The 17,463-nt window shown below is 35.2% G+C and overlaps 1 protein-coding gene across 1 annotated transcript in view; it reads left to right on the top strand.

Annotated features, from left to right (window-relative positions):
- Window positions 1–61: 61 nt before the first annotated feature.
- The window catches only part of Gapvd1 (GTPase activating protein and VPS9 domains 1), a 49,029-nt gene continuing 31,627 nt past the window's right edge, over window positions 62–17,463 (top strand). Inside the window, exons 1-8 of the mRNA XM_089712488.1 lie at window positions 62–657; window positions 1,929–2,152; window positions 4,508–4,675; window positions 5,589–5,801; window positions 6,131–6,314; window positions 6,794–6,985; window positions 7,487–7,593; window positions 16,645–16,818. Coding sequence (XP_089568614.1) covers window positions 364–657; window positions 1,929–2,152; window positions 4,508–4,675; window positions 5,589–5,801; window positions 6,131–6,314; window positions 6,794–6,985; window positions 7,487–7,593; window positions 16,645–16,818 — 1,556 coding nt within the window. The 5' untranslated portion in view covers window positions 62–363. The remainder of the gene's footprint in view (window positions 658–1,928; window positions 2,153–4,507; window positions 4,676–5,588; window positions 5,802–6,130; window positions 6,315–6,793; window positions 6,986–7,486; window positions 7,594–16,644; window positions 16,819–17,463) is intronic.

Consider the following 17,463-nt stretch of genomic DNA (forward strand, 5'->3'; position numbering starts at 1 on the left):
TTTTTTCGTCGCCAAAAGTTTATAATATCTGTCTTTTGTTTTGACATTTGAATGCGCAAGTCTGATTTATGAACGAAAATACCTTTCATTCACGTCCATAATTTTTTGCATTTCGCGTATTGCATCTTTTTGCTGTACGAAACTGCATTTATTTCCCTCGAGAACGATAGAATAGTGTTACCGCTGCACAGAATTTATTATAATGTAATTTATTTTGTATTGTGCCTACATATTTCTTTGTGTCAACAACGAATTCGTAAAGTACAGTGGATGTGAAGTGTTTCCTGTATTGAAATGCGAAAGTTATATCATTTTCTAATCATAATGTTTTTTTGTTGATAAAGTGCGTTATAATCTTTCAAAATGATGCAGTCAAATACAGAAGGATGTATGAATATCGCTGAATTGGCAAATCAATTACGTCGAGAAAAAATCTTTATAAATTCGGAGAGGCAACTGTTACAAAATCTCAATGAAGAACTGGAAAAAAGTGCTTTGGAGTTGTTGCAACAGTCTTGGATTTGTTCGCAACAACGACAAAATCTCACTAACTTGATAACTTCAAGATGTGAGGCTGATTCCATTGCTGCTTGCCAAAGGGCCAGCCTTTTGGAGAACACCACATTTATTGATGTTTACAAGGTCTTGAAGTACAAAGTGAGTTATTGTTGTTGCTATTTCTGCTTAAACTTCCCCATTTCTTATAACATGTGCATTATCATATAAATATTTTAAAGAATATGAGACACAAATTAAACATCCACCCACTTTTCACAACATTTTTTATGTGTCATTCATTCAGTTATTTGTATAATGTGGATTAATTATACTTTAAATGATCAATGTGGATTATTTTGTCTAGATTTTACAAAAAAAAAGAATAAATAAGAAAAATATTTAAATAATGTTATCCATTGACCTTAATAAATTCATAGGGACCATTTCAAGTAATAATTATCCAATTACATTTTTTCCAAGGCAACAAGGCAAGATAAATTTTGAAATTTAGCATTATTGGTCTGATCTCTATTTAAACTGCATAACTATTACAAATTTAATTTAATATGTACGTACAATTAAAAATAAACGTTTATATTGTTCTACAGTCCTAAAAATTATTCACTTTCTTTATTCATGTAGTTTGTGTCTTTCTCTAATCACTCATGCTAAAATCCAACATATTATATTACTAGAAATGTAATAAATATGTATCTTAGATTATCCCTGTTGTTAAAAAAAATTATAGGTACCAAATAATATTCTGAAATCAAAGTTGAATGTGCTTTAAATTAGTCAAAGGGGAAGGATAATAGAATCATGGCGTTTCCTCAATTATACAAAGGATATATTAGGATCCAAATTAAATTATACATTGCTGCTGTGATATGTGATATTTAGGGTGCATTTCCACCAATAATGTGTGGAACATGTTTGTAAATAACCAATCATATTGCTTCAAATGCTAAACGTTTCAAACTTCAAACTAGATGAAGCAATATCATTGGCTTTTACAAACAAATCCTCGAAAATTATTGGAATAATGGAAAAGCACCCTTATGATGAAGTAGTAGCTTTCTGCTTGTGTCTACACCCACAAAGTCAAAAGAAATTAGTTTCTCCAAAAAATGATACCATAAAATCGCTCTGCTGCTGCATGAATGAAAGACAAACAAGTATTATAAATGAAAATATATTTATTATTATTTGCAAGGATTCGTCTCTCGCCACAGTTTTGTCTGGTTTTAAGGGGATGAAACAGAATAGGAAAAATATTTTCGTTGTTCTTGTGTGACCTGATATAAATTTACAATTAATCAACTTTTTAGAGGATTAAATGGACATAATCAGCAAAAATTTGAGAACAGAATAGTAATGCTAGTTTTGAGTTTACCAAACAAAGGTTCGTCACAGTAATTTTTCTCTTCCAGGAAGCGAATGCTCTAGGCGAGCTGCTGGGATGGCTCAAAGACACGCCACACCTAATGGCGCTCTGCCTTTTACTGGGCGAGGACCACATGCCGCCATCCCTACCGTCTGCTCTCGTCGCTGGGTTGTATGGAAGCTGTAGGTCACCACTGGACAGGACTCGCCTGTTGGCTGTTATTCGTTCTTTGATCAAACACCAGATGGCCCCGTCGAGTGATCCTAGGAAGTAAGTTACTTAAAGATTAATTAATTAATTAATTTAATTTTCGGCTTGATACTAAAGCACTTCTGAAGTCTGAAGGAAATAGACTCCAAGTGTTTTGCTAATTACCCCAATGTAGATGGTGCCAACTTCTTACTTTTGAAACGAAACGTGATTCTCTGATCTATTCTACAAGTGCTACTAATATTAAAAATGCGAAATTTGTGAGGTTGTAATGTAAAACCACTTGACTTTGAACACGATTTTGATGATACTTGACCTGGTTTTGTTTTGAACGTGGCTTGGTCTACGTGAAACCGCGCGCTATAGCTTATCTTCCATAAGTGGTGTATTTATGATTTACTTAATTGGGTATAAAAAAAAAATAACCAACCAGTACCAACAGCTCGGTTTAAAATGAAAAAGCGCTACTTCATGCAATGACGAATTTCGTCAACTCTCGATGTTTGTGATGGATGGTCTTACAGACACCTTTGTGTTGATTAATTTCTCTTAGTTATTTAAATCTCTTAAAGCTATTTTTACTGTGAAGTTTACAAGTACTTTATACATATTTATCGAGGGTTTTTGGATATGGACACAGGACAGTTGGAATATTCGCATGTTTGTAGTTAAAAGGGCACTTCTTATTTCGACTTATTTCGACACTTTCCTACTCACTCATAAAATACTTTTGCTAGAGTCTGTAATAGAAGGCAAGAATTTTGGCATAGAATTTAAGACAAATAATTACAGCTCATTACTAGACTTCAATAAAAAGTCTATTACTAAATCCGCAAAAACTACAGGTGATGTCAATTCAATATTTTCCTCAACAAAAAATGCACTTGCAATATGGTAAATGAATCTGCATACAATTCACAACGGAGCATGAACAAACGACATTAGACAATAATCGACCTTGAATCTTCATCCACACAGCTGACATAGTATATCATCTATACTGACGTAATACAGTAATGAACATGATTTGATACTAATCGCATGCGACAGCTGTTACACGGTAATCTGAGCTAAGTCGATCGCTGTATAATTTGTGGAATGCGTAATTTTACACCTATTGGCAAATATATTTAGTAGGATCATCCAGCTGTAAAATTACTAGCTAAATCCCGTGGCTTTATTCGCGTGGTACCCGGTAGTAGACTATGAGCCTATCCAGATTATTTTATATCTGTCAACAAAAAATTTAAGAGATTCGATTAGCTGAAAGAATAACAAACATACCTACATCGCCTTTATGGGAAGTAGGGTAAACGTGGTCTTTTTCGGTCTATAAAAAACAGGAAACAAATCCTATAGGATTAAGGATTATCTATATTGGATTAACATTCCTTGCTAAGCTTATTATATCCCTGTACAAAACATCATGGTATCCCTGGAGTAGGTTAAAAATATGATTGTCATTAAATTCTATATGTAATTGGTTTTCGAGATTTTATTGATATATATGTTTGGACAGAATTGTTCAGTTTAATGTTTCAGCTGCATTCCTTTGTGCAGTGCCAAATCTCAAACTTTACATCATGTTTTGTGAATGTGTCATATAATATATCAGTTTCCATCTACTAGCTTTCCGCTCGCGTCTATGCCCTTTCTTCTAAATGTATTTAATTATATTATACTAAAACTTTCTTCTAACCACGCTATCTATTGATAAAAACACAACGACAATCAGTGCAGTAGGTTTTGAGTTTATCGCGAACAGACAGACAGACGCGGCGGAGGACTTTGGTTTATAATATGATGTGTTTACGAATAAAATTAAAGCTAGAAAGAACAAATCCCAACTCAGTTAAACAGAAATGTCTGCTCTGTCTCTCACTGACTTTCATGCACTGTCGTGATATGAAAGTGAGTGATTAATCTTTTACTTTCTCTAGGAAGCAGATATACAATGTGTGCGTTACATGCTAATGACTTCCGAAGATTTGGATTCGCATTCCGATTATAATGTTGAAAATATTTTGTTTTAGGCGATCCTTTGAATCGTCCACCAAATTTCGTTATCTGTTAAAAATCTTAAAAGAAAACTTTGCTTCTTCTTATTTTTAAAGTATTAAAATTATTCAAATATAAATATAAGTTTTATGGAATATAAATAATCTTAACGCAAGATACATCTGTATCGTTCGCTGTAGTGAATCCATTCCTTAGGCTTTACGCGAACCTATCACTGCACACCTGCAAATAATAATTATCAAAACCAGAAAAGCAAAACTTGGTATGCGTAAATTCCAACACACACTTTTAACCGAAAATCGATTAAATTAGGTAGTGTAGATTAAAATTACCACACTCGGTAATACACTATACTGGGACACCACCTTAAATGTAATTTGGCAATATTCTTTCTAGATTGTTCCGCACTAACAAATGTGCGCTATCGTCGCTGTACAGTGTATACCGGGACGGTCACTCACCAGCGAGACAGTTCCTCGTGGCGGCTCTCCAGGGCCCCGTGATGGCGGTCCTGCATGAAGACGAGTTCTTCCTTGACGCTGATCCCGATAAGGCTATGGAAAGGTAAGGACTGCTCGAAGATAGAGGATATGGAATTTGGAGTAAAATGAACCCTAATGCTATCAGATAGAGTCCAAAATGCTATGGAAAGGTAAGGGCAACTCGAAGATAGGAGACTTCTATGGATTTGAAGTGAAATGAACCTTACTGCTACGAGATAGAGCTCAAAGTTATTTGTACTCTTACATTAGTGCCATTATAAGGTTTTCGTTAAATGATTTCTTTCTCGATGCTGAGTCAAATATAATGTAAACCGTAGGTAGAGGGAAATAAACCTTGGGTTTGGGATGATGTTGAAAATTCAACTTTGTTGACTGTAGCATAAGGTTGACTTTTGTTTGGCTGTCTGAAGTAATAAATAACTAATTTAACAATAGCTAATATTTCATGTTATTATGTCCAGTTTAATTATTATTTGTCTATTGTTTTACTATTCTGTGGTCAGGCGTAATGATGGATCATATAAAGTTTCATATGATTGAAGATACAAAGAAAATCAAATTACCAACCGCATGTAATCACCGCAGTGATTAATTACAGCTGTTCTCTATTACATTACCTTGTTATTTCTTCGAGAAATAATAAATCAATTTAAAAACAAATACATATTTGAATTTGATTTGTTATTGACAAAAATATATTGGATTTCTTTGTTCTGTCAACATTAATGCTTTTACTTCTTCTAGTTTGAAATTACTACCTAAACTACCTGACCAATCGTGAAAATTGTTACATCAGAAGGTACATTTTACTTAACTGACATGAGCTGTTCTACTTTCATTTTTACCCAACCCGGGTAGAGCAGCTAGTTCCAAATAAGATAGAAATTGGAAGTAGTTTAAAAAAAATATTCATAAATACGTGTAAAATATTACATGAATAAAAAGTTTTGAGTTCCAAATAATTTTCCCTCTAGATTTTCACCATCTGACCGTCTCAAGAAGTTCGGTCAGCCAAACAGCCCAGAATATACTGCCAAAGTGGCGAGATATCGCAAGTGGACAGTGCAATCCCTCTACAATCTTACCAGCAAGTTCATAGCCTCACTGAGGGAGTACTGGCCGAACTTCCCGGCCACTATCGCGTGGATCGTACAGCAGATTGTGCATCTGTTGAAACAACATTCGAGGTGAGTCGGAAGTATAAGCAGAGTCTTTGGCTCAATTTATTAATGCTTTTTTTGTAAGTGAAATTAAAATGACAGTAAAATCTTGAAACCACATTATGAAACAGTTGCTAAGAAGTCGCCAAAGAATAGCGGTTAAAAGTTCTAGTTCATGTGTCAAATGTAATTTATAATAATAAGTTACTGCATTTAGTGCAAACTACATAAAATTTTATGCTATAACTTTGGGGTGATACATGTAAAAATACTATTTCAAAGAAGTTTTTGGCATTCTATTCCAATTTTTTTAACCGAAAAATGGCCTCCCATAACTAAATAACCTTTCCTTACAGGATAACAGAACGAGAACTGCACGCTATATGCACGGACTTGGTCTTCAATCATTTTATATGCCCCGCCATAGTGAACCCAGAAGCACATGGCGTGGTGGACATACCGGTGTCGTATATAGCCCGGTTCAACCTCATACAGATCGCGCAGATCATTCAGATGCTGTGCTTGGCGAGATATCAAGAGGTGAGATTTGTTTTATAATTTTAAACCACATCATACGCCTGGTCAGTCATTTTTTCAATTAAACGTGTTTACATGCAGACTTTTTCGAGTTTTAAGATGAAGTTATACTGTAAATGGTGAGATGCTCATTTCCAGCTCGCTCGTCTTTATTATGATACTAGCTTTCGCCCACGACTTTGTACGTGCATCTCCGTTTTTCCCCGTTCCCCCAAGAATTTCGGGAAATCCTTTCTTAGCGGATGCCTACGTCCTAACATCTACCTGCATGCCAAATTTCATCCCAATACGTCTAGTGGTTTGGGCTGTGCGTTGATAGATCACTATATCAGTCACCTTTGAGTTTTATATATATAGAAGATGGCAAAAGGTGGAAAGTAAGCTTAAAAAAAACAGAACATCCAAATCTATAAAATCACCTATCATCAAAACGTTTATTAATACAGGTACTATAACTATACCATTATCATCTCACCATCCAGGTGGAGCCAAAAGTGCGCGATCTATACACAAAATTCGAGCGATCTTGCGTGTGGTCACTAGTGGAAGCAGTGACTAGCCCTACATGTGGCCCCGCGCCCCCCGCCCCGCCCGCACCCGACGCCCCGCTACGTACTGACGCACCCACACGGACTCCACTAGCATTGTACACGTATAAGGATATGCACACATTGGTAAGGAATAAGTAACTCATAAGATCTACCCCCCTCCGTTCCCTTCACATGTATTATTAGTTGCTTTTTTTATGAACAACTAGCCTTCCCAATTCCCCTCTAGCTACCCCCACTTCCCGTCTATATCCCCCCTCCACTTCTGATCTAACTCCCCCCCCACTTCCCCTCTAGTTCCCACCATATAGTCTAAGAACTAGTATTATGCACGTATAAGGATGTACACACACTGGTGGGTATTATTAGTGATTTTGTATGATAACTACCTCCCCCCTCTTCCTGCCAATACACCAAGTTGGAAGGTTCTGTGGCCGCTAGTGGAGACGGTGACGAGTCTATGCCAACTAAGGCACATACAAAAAATAGTCCTTCGAGTCTAATAAATTAAGTAAATTTCAATTAGAAATAAAAGTGGAGAAGCTCACTTAGCAATAATGTAAATGTTACATCAAATCAATGTTTAAAGTGTTTGAAAGAAATGTAACAAAATTGATCTCGTTACAGATTTCGTTTTTGCGAAGAATCTCCTCTAAACTCAACAACAACGCATCAAACGGTCTAGCCCAAGAGACCAATGGAAGCGCCTCCTCGAATGAAGTCGCCAATTTTGGGTAAGCTCTTGCACTATATGACTGTAGTCCTTTTAGTTTAGACCCTGTGTCCTGAGAGACCTTGCTATATTTTTACGTTGTTGTGTACCGACATAATATTTGGCGGGAAAATATGCTGTCATTCGCTTCTGTTAAGTGTCAGTATCAGTACATACGATACAGTAACGAATACTTTCATATAAATTCCGATAGGCCATTGCAAAATGTTGTGCGCATGAAAAATGGAATGCTTTATTTATTAAACACTTTAGTACATTCAGAAAATTTTACAGCTATTTATTAAAATACAAAGAGTACAATTTATTGCGCGGCCTAATCACTCATTTGTGATCTCTTTCAGTCAACAAAAATATTGAATGAACCTTATATTTTGCAAAAACAAAAAAAAGTTTATCTAACTGTTTGTAAATTTTATTTGCGTGTTCAAATCAAGCATACTTGCGCAAAATTATCTATATAAGTATTTATTTAAAAATTATATATGTATGTTTATCAGCCATCTGGTTTCCATAACACAAGCGAAAGCTTAGTATGGGATCAGATCGTGCCGTGTGTGAAAATAGGCATGACGACAATATCCATAAATGATCGTATTAGTGTTTTTAAGGGAAAATGTACAATAAATAAATTCAATATAGTGACTTAGAAATCTTAAAACCATTAAGATTAATGAGATTATCAATAAAATAAAACATTGAAATTCTGCAGTTAGCCATTTTGACTAAAACACGCGTGACGTCACGCTTAAGTAAACAACTCGCGTCAGATGTGTTTTGTTGTTATGAATATGTTGAGAATACGCATTTTTATTTATTTTCTTTTGTTTCACGTATGCCTTATCGACTCAGAACAGAAATACAATTGCGAATTCACGAATACGTGGTTCGGGGGTCTCAGCACCAACTTTATACAATCATTTCTTATTATTTCTCGCTTGAAATAATTACTAACACATTTTTGAGCATTATTTTTATGTGGATTCATACTGCAATACTGCACACCACTCATAAACTTTGAAATTCGTTTCTATAACACATATAAAATAAAGACTTTTTTAATTTTCTTCGCAATGCGTACAAATAATTACGTATTTACCAAAGTTTGACGTCACGCCTACGCCATGACACCTGAATTATATTTATCGCGCCCGAGAGTCCCAAAAAAAACCAATTTTCAAAGATAACTTTATTAAAGAAATATTACAAATAAAAATTAAACATTAAAATTACTTTAAATACCAATGGACTTGCTCGAGGTTAGAGGCTAAGTAAGGTGGAATCCACAGCGGCGATCCAATTTCGATGTCGATGCAAGTCAGCAAAATGTATCCATGAATGCTACCGATGAGTATGTATGTACGCAGAGGCGACTATAAAATATACCAAAGATTATGCAATGGTATAGAGGCGATATCAACTTGTAGATTTTACTATCGGATTTTACTATAGGCTTGGTAGTATATAACACCTCCCCCCTTAGTTCAAGGACTATTTTTGAACGACAGGAAAAAATGTCATTGGCAGCTTTCCACAGTCTTGGCTTGGTCCAGGTTCAGCATAAGTTTGTTCTTGGCGAGGCTTCTTGCTTGATTGGCTTCTTTCTTCATTCTTCTTTCTTCTGTTCAGGATTAATCTTCTGCCCAAAATTATGAGAGAAAGTGCAATAGCACTGAATAATATAGTATAGAAGGGAATAGTTGTGTTATAGAACATTGGAGTTTGTTCTAATTGAATAGGTTCTTGATGGTGAATCTTGTCTTGAATTTCATGAAGTTTCTTAAGGCTGATCGAATTACTTTTAATAGAGAAGGATAAGGTAGGCTCTTTTACATGAGCTGAAACTTTAGTAATTTTTATGGGCTGTCCTTTGATGTGATCGTTGGTGTTGACGATGGTGAAGTCTTCTGTGTGCAGCTTGCAGGTAGGTGGTATTGTAGCGAGGTAGCTTCCATTGAGATTAATGATTTCTTCTCTTTCGCAGGATAACCGGGCTTCAGTTGGAGACGGGAACACGACGACGTAGTGGCGGTCATCAAGTTTTTCCATTGCAGGTTTCATCAGGTTTACGGTAGTCATTTCGCAGGACCTGTCTTCATGGAGATTTCCTTCAACGATGTTGCTGATACAGTCCGGCTGGGGTTTCAGCATGTGGTGGAGCTCGTCTTCACATAAGTACCTCATGCCTGACTTCGGGCATTCTGCCTCTATGTACACGTGCATATTACCAGTGATTGCAAGGAAAGGAGAAGGAGGGATTATAGCTTGCCTATTTTTATTAGGAACAATAGCTAATTTATAAAAGTTATATTCGAGTGGTGAAACTATAGGAAATTTAAAAGCAAAAACTAACTGATCTCCATTAAAATAAGATGCTGGCTTAATTATATTGTAATAGTCTCTAATTTCTAAATCTAATATTTCTTTTTTATTATAAAATGTCTTAAGCTTACTTAACATATTTTTCATTACACCTATACCTATCATAGAATGATGAGTGCGCGAAGCACTGCAAAATGCTAGCGCATTCTCTAACCTAGTTATTTCGCTTACTAAACTGTCTACATTATTACTGCTTATTGCTAATGCTTGTGCGAATTTCGCAAATTTAACTATATCCGGTGAAGGAAATGAGTCAGGGTTTAATATCATAAATAATGTTTTATTAATTTTATTTTGACTTTCTATAATTTCAGCAATAATTTTATTTTGTTCATCCATCCAATCTTTGCTAAGACTGATGTGATGATTCTGTTCAATAACTATTTTATCTTGATTTTTCTTAAGTACTGAAAGAGCTTGATCATACTTTACTGCATCCGAATAATCTAAATTTCCAGTTATACTCTTAATTACTGACCCAAGACTATCTATTAAGCCTCTCTTAAACCTTAAGGGTTCTAGAGTTTTTAATTGTTGCAAAGCAAAATCAAGTTTATCACTTAAATAATCTATTTGCGATTCATAGACAGCATAAGTAAAGTTATCTAACTTACTTCTAATTTCACTTAGCTGAGACTGCACTAAACTAATGTTAGAATCTATTTCCCTTAATTCTATAAACTGTAAAAATGTATGATAATGATGGGTTAGTTGCATGGGACCTAACTTAAAGGGTAAAATTCCAGGGCTTTCTCCAAGATCTTCAAGTTTTATCTCGAGAGCTAGTGTTGATGTTAGAAGCATCATGATCAGCACCCTGCAACAATTTGGCGGTCTTAGGGATTCGTTTTAGCCTATTTTTAGCTATAGGAGCTTTCTTTTTGGATGTATAAATATGAATAGGTAAGTTTGCTAAAACAGTGTCCTGGGTATATCGAGGTGCGAGTTTAGATCTGGAAGCTGAGGGGTTACTGACAAAAATCTGCTGGTTAGGTTCATAATCTACTTCATTTTCTCTAGTTTCATTACGTTTTTCAATGATAGCCTCTCTGTTAGCTAATGATGATTCATTCACAACGTCATAAACCTGTTTCATTTGTTCTCTATGAGATTGCATATACTGTTGAAGTAAATGAATAGTTAAATCGACGTCAGTAGGGTCACGTGGATCAGTATGCCCTAATATAAGGTCATAGGGTTTACATTTAGTAAAACTGTGTATGGAGCTATTATATGCAATTAAAGCGTAAGGCATTAAATTAATTACAGGTTGATCACGCTGTTTTAATTTTAATATACGGAGATGTTCAAGCAAAGTCGAATGAAAACGTTCTATATTACCATTAGCGTTAGGGGAATGAGCCAAAGTTTGATGATGAATTATTTTATGAATTTTACAAAATTCTGAAAACATTTGGTTATTAAATTCTGTACCCTGATCAGTAATTATGGTAAGTGGTAAACCGTGGTGAGTACTAAATGTTAACAAAGCCTGTATGACACTGAGTGCCGTGCCATCTCTAAGTAAGTATGCCTGTCCATATTTCGAAAAAACATCTATAAGGGTTACATATTTTTCATTATTAGCTGTAAAGGTGTCCATATGTACGATCTCAAAAGGTTTTGTAGCTGGGGGTACTAAATTAAGCTTAGGTCTAATAGGGTTCCTGTCATACTTAGCTTGACCACATATTGTGCAATCATTAATATACTTTGTAATATGTTCTTTCATTTCAGGCCAGAAGTAACGTGCTGAAAGTGCAAGGTAGCATTCATTTATCCCGCGATGATTGGTTTTGCCTTCATGATAATTACGAATAATTTCTTGTTGCCTAAGATATTCCTTGACGTTTTCTAATTCTATTTTAGCTATAAAAACTTTCATGCATGAGCTTTTAAATTTTTCCTGTAATATTGGGACTATTTTGTACATACCTAACGGAGGGTTAATAAGTATACCGGTCTTTATTTTAGGGTTTACATATTCTTTAATAGCATTGATTAAATCTGTTTCTAAATTTGATTCTGATAATTGTATAGATATCCTGGAATGAGTATCGAACGGTTTGGTAACCATTGTACGTTTCTTTACATCACTAACAATATTTAAAACTAACTGGCGATGAAATTTATTTAAGGGCTCAGAGGATATAGGTATTTCAAGGATTGGGTTTTCATTAGAGGTATGGGCGGTCATGGTACTTTCGGAGTCGTCGGCTACAGATACTTTGGATGTATTGCCTACTATTGAACTTATCTCTTCGTTAAAGATTTCCACACGAGATAGAGCGTCGGCATTTGTGTTCTTTTTGCCGGGCTTATATTGGGTAGTAAAATCAAACTCGCTTAATTTTAATCTCCATCTCGTTAGTCTAGAATTTGGTTCCTTCAGACTCATAACCCACTGTAATGGTTTATGGTCCGTTAAAATTTTAAATTTACGTCCAAAAAGATAAGGACGAAAATACTTAGTTGCCCATACTATGGCTAACAATTCTTTTTCAATTGTGCTATAATTTACTTCGCTATCATTCAAAGTACGAGAAGCGTACGCTATTGGTTTGTCAGATCCTATGGGTCCTTGTGAAAGTACTGCACCTATTGCAAAATTAGAAGCGTCAGTTGTCAGTAAAAAGTCCTTGTCAAAGTCAGGGTATATTAAAATAGGATCATTAGTTAAAAGTGTCTTACATCGTTCGAAACTGTTAGCGTAATCTGAGTCAAAAGTAATTTTCTTTCCCTTTTTTAAACATTGAGTTAATGGTTTCGTGATCTTAGCAAAGTCGGGAATGAATTTTCGGTAGTAGCCTACTAAACCCAGGAATGATTTTATTTCTTTAGATGTTTTAGGAATAGGGAATTTTTGAATTGCCGAAATTTTATCGGGATTAGGTTTTATTCCTTCTTCAGTTATTACATGTCCTAGATATGCTGTCTCGTGTTTTAAAAATTCTGATTTGTCAAGCTGAATTTTAAAGTTAGATTCACGTAATCTTTGGAAAACTTTTTCTAGATTTATTATATGTTCCTGTAATGAAGTTGAAAATACAATTATATCGTCGAGATAAACCAAGCAAATGACATTTTGAAGTCCTTTAAGAATATTATCCATAACTCTTTGGAACGTGGAGGGACTATTTTTTAAGCCCATTGGCATTCTGAGAAATTCATATTTGCCGTTTTCTACACTGAAAGCGGTTTTATGAATATCCTCCTCCGACATTTCCACCTGATAGAAACCTGATGCTAAATCTAAGGTTGTGAAATATTGACATTTCCCTAATTTGTCAAGAATATCATTGATATTAGGTATGGGATATTTGTCGTCGATTGTTTTTTCGTTAACCTTGCGAAAATCAATGACTAACCTCCATTTCTGCTTCCCCGAGGCGTCCATTTTTTTAGGGACAATCCAGATCGGAGAGCTCCAGGCAGATTCCGATGGTCTAATTATGCCCTGACTTAGCATTTTTGAAATTTGGTCTTTTACCTCATCACGCAAAATATATGGATAACGGTAGCTTTTTGTATATACGGGGACCTCATCATATGTACGGATTTTATGTTTAATTTTGTTCGTAAAAGACAAAGATTCTCCTTCAATATAAAAAACGTCTGCATATTTACTACAAAGTCCTGTTAAATTGGCTTTTTCTTCCTCATTTAAATGGTCTGTTCGCAAACGTGAAATAACGTCACTGGCACGGTTTGAAGATTCTTGTGAAAATTCGGAATTAAAAATAGTTGCTTCTGTCGGATGGTCTAATGAAAAAATTATGTCATTTTTAGTATGATTGGTTACCTGAACTATGGCTTTATTATTTTTAACTGTAGTTAAACATTCACTTATAATGCAATTGCAAATTATTTGTTCTGGCACTAAAACTTCACCATCCGCGGCGTTTATTGGCAATCTAAGAAGTAAAGAGGTTTCACTTGGAATAACTTTTTCATACAAATTAAAATTTCGAGAATTATATAACTTAATTGGGTTTATGGCATTTTTAGTAATTAATGTTGAATTTTTAAGATCTAATTTAGCTTCAAATTTAGTTAACAAATCCATCCCTATCAGACCTTCAAAATAATTATGAAATTTATATACGTATAATTTAATATTACAGTTATCATTGAATTCCTCGAAACAAGGTAATGTAATTGAATAATTGTTTCTACTAGTTGCATGGACGTTAGTGACTTCAAACGGATCAAAATTTAGTGGTATGTCTGGAAAATATTGTTCTACGGCCTGTGGACTAATAAAGGATTGATTTGCTCCAGTATCTATCAAAAATTTTAAATAGAATCCATTTCCGAGGGAAATGCGAATAAATGGCAATTGGCGTTGAGTTTGGAGATTTAATTCTATTTTAACTTTTTTATACTCTGAACCTTCTGAAAATTTTCATTTGTTGATGGTTCTGGTTCTGACTGGGGCTGTTCTACTAACTCCTCGACTATAGGGCTTTCACCACATTCATATTGGTTCATTACGGGATAGTCATTATAATAACCTTCATAATTGTAATAATCATCATAGTAATTATAGTAATCATCATAATTATAATAATCAGGAGTATCGTATTCTAAGCTTGCACATTCATTCACATTAACATCTCGGGGTTTAAAATAATTAGAGGGTGGTGGATTGCCCTGCTTGGACCAATTCCATCCACTAGGACCTGGTTGCATCGGTCTTTCCCTAGTCACAAAATGAGAAACTCCACTCATAGGCTTAGGGCCTTGAGATGATGGTTGCGGTCTAGTTTGTACTTGAAAACCTTGATTATTATTTGGAAGTGGTGCACTGAAAATTTGTTGGGTGCGCGTGGGCATTCGAGGTTGATTAAAAGGCATTTTAAATTGATGTTGGGGTGAAAATGGTGGCTTATGCATAAATTGTGGTCTAGACGGACCTGGCATATTAAAATTATTAGGCCTGAAGGGCTGAAAACTATGAATAGGCATTTTAAAAGGCTGATTATTGTCACTAGGTTTTTTATCTGATACGTGTGAATTCCTATTCTGAATATACATGGTATTAATTTCTTCGTGTACTAACTCTAGAGCTTTTTCTATCGTTTCTGGACGCATACATCTAATACGAGAACCTAAAGGATCTTTTAATCCACGTAAAAATGCTTGAAGGGTTAATTTTTTATAAAGTTCTCGTTTAGCATCGATAGTGGAAACAAGAGATTCATGCAGTGAAACATACGTCATAACTGTACTGAATAAGTTCTGGCAACGTTCATAAAATTCTTGCGGCGTGTTAGACCCTTGTGTTAATAAAGCTAGATCATTGTATAGTGCAGTTTCGTCTCTTTGGTCTGCAAAATTATTTATTAAAGAATTACGAATGCTAGTCCAATCGTTGGGGATACCGTTGGCATTAATTTGTCGCGCGGCAGCACCAACTACTTTGTTCAAAATTCCATTTAAAAGACCCGAATTAATTAATTGATCACCGGGTTGACCATACTTTGCAACTAACTGATCACAAATATTAATAAATCTTACTAAAACATGAGAATTCCCATCAAATTCAGGAACTAAACGGAGGGCTTTACAGATATCATCTAGGGTAGCCATTTTAGATTCTTCAAATTGTCTTAAATTATCAACTAACATATCCCTGTTAATTTCACTAATTTCTGAATCGTCAAGTTGTCTTAATCTGTCAATTAATTCTTCCCTACTACTCATTTAATTAAAATATTAACACAAACCTAAATTTTATAACTATTATAATAGAAAAATGATTTTAATTTCCTTCAATTAAATTTTTAAAATTTTACTTATTTATTAATTCAAAAGAAAATTTTAATTCTTATTAATTTAAAGTTCTATACGCCTATAAAATATTAATTAAAATTTTCAGGATCGAAAATTTTATAACACGTGTTGAATAAAAAAATCTAAAACTAACATAGGAAATAAAGGAGCAATCACTGAAATAAAGTGTACTCACATAGATCTCGGCATTTCTTGGGAGGTATCGAGGTTTGGATGCTCGGCCACGTTGTTCTTCTAGTTTCCGGTTCGGCTGGAAACGCCTATCTCCTCCAGAATTTTCCCTAATTTTCTATCCTGGGGGACCCGGAAATCCTACCGACTGCGCCAATTATATTTATCGCGCCCGAGAGTCCCAAAAAAAACCAATTTTCAAGGATAACTTTATTAAAGAAATATTACAAATAAAAATTAAACATTAAAATTACTTTAAATACCAATGGACTTGCTCGAGGTTAGAGGCTAAGTAAGGTGGAATCCACAGCGGCGATCCAATTTCGATGTCGATGCAAGTCAGCAAAATGTATCCATGAATGCTACCGATGAGTATGTATGTACGCAGAGGCGACTATAAAATATACCAAAGATTATGCAATGGTATAGAGGCGATATCAACTTGTAGATTTTACTATCGGATTTTACTATAGGCTTGGTAGTATATAACACCTGTGAGCTGTTTTGGCACAGTTAATAAATATTTTTTGAAAAATGGCTTTTATCTTCGTTAAATTTAAGTATATTACCGAAATATAGGGTTTTTCTTGTATAGCAAACGTATACACACATTATGGAAGAGGATTTCAAAATCTTTCGTCATGCCTATTGTCCTGAAATATTTATTTATTTAAAATGACCATATATTTGTGATAATTTCCACCAGCGACAGCACGTCCTCCTCCAGTCTAGAAGCCTCCGACGCGGACGGTGACCGGAGCCCTACCGACGGTGGCGAAGGCGCTGCTCGGCTTGCGGCGCGCCTGCACACACTAGAGCCCAACTATCGCGCGAGATTGCATGATTTACTAAGGCAATTGGCGCACTTGCCGGCTACTAGGTGAGAAAGTGTGATAGGTTACCAATACAACATTCGATCTTCATAAAAGGCACACTAACACACATACGATTAGAATGAAAATGAAATAGCATGATTCAACTATGCGCTAAATGACCACATTTCAACGTGCGACCATGATTACTTATAGGAATTACATTGGGCAGCGGTCGAGCCAAACTGGATCGGAAAACTCAAACTCGGCACATTTTTTGCATGCTATACACACATTTTGATACGACAAGGCAGCTACTGCAATAGCGGCAGTTTCACAGTAATTAAAAAAGGGGTACGGCTTGTAAATCGTGCAAATTACCGAAAATTTGTAAAAGTACAGCAGCTACTTATTTATATTATGTTGTTGATGTAGCAAGCAACACAAAGCAAACATCTGCCCATATTGGGACCTAACAACCAATCGATATTCGTTATGATAATATCTTCTGTCGTCTATCGCATTTCTAACTGAGTCAGTATTACAGTGGTGATAACGCAATTATTAAATACTAGCTTTCCGCCGACGGCTCCGCCCGCGGTTTCAAAGAAAAACTCGTATAGTTCCCGTTCCCGTGGGATTTCCGGGATAAAACCTATTCTATGTGTTATTCTGATGTATAAGCTATATTGTGGTAAAGTTTCATTCAAATC

Source organism: Colias philodice, chromosome 3 (assembly GCF_061535455.1).
Source record: "Colias philodice isolate Cphi_HAF_F1 chromosome 3, ilColPhil1 Martin Lab GWU primary, whole genome shotgun sequence".
NCBI lineage: Eukaryota > Metazoa > Arthropoda > Insecta > Lepidoptera > Pieridae > Colias > Colias philodice.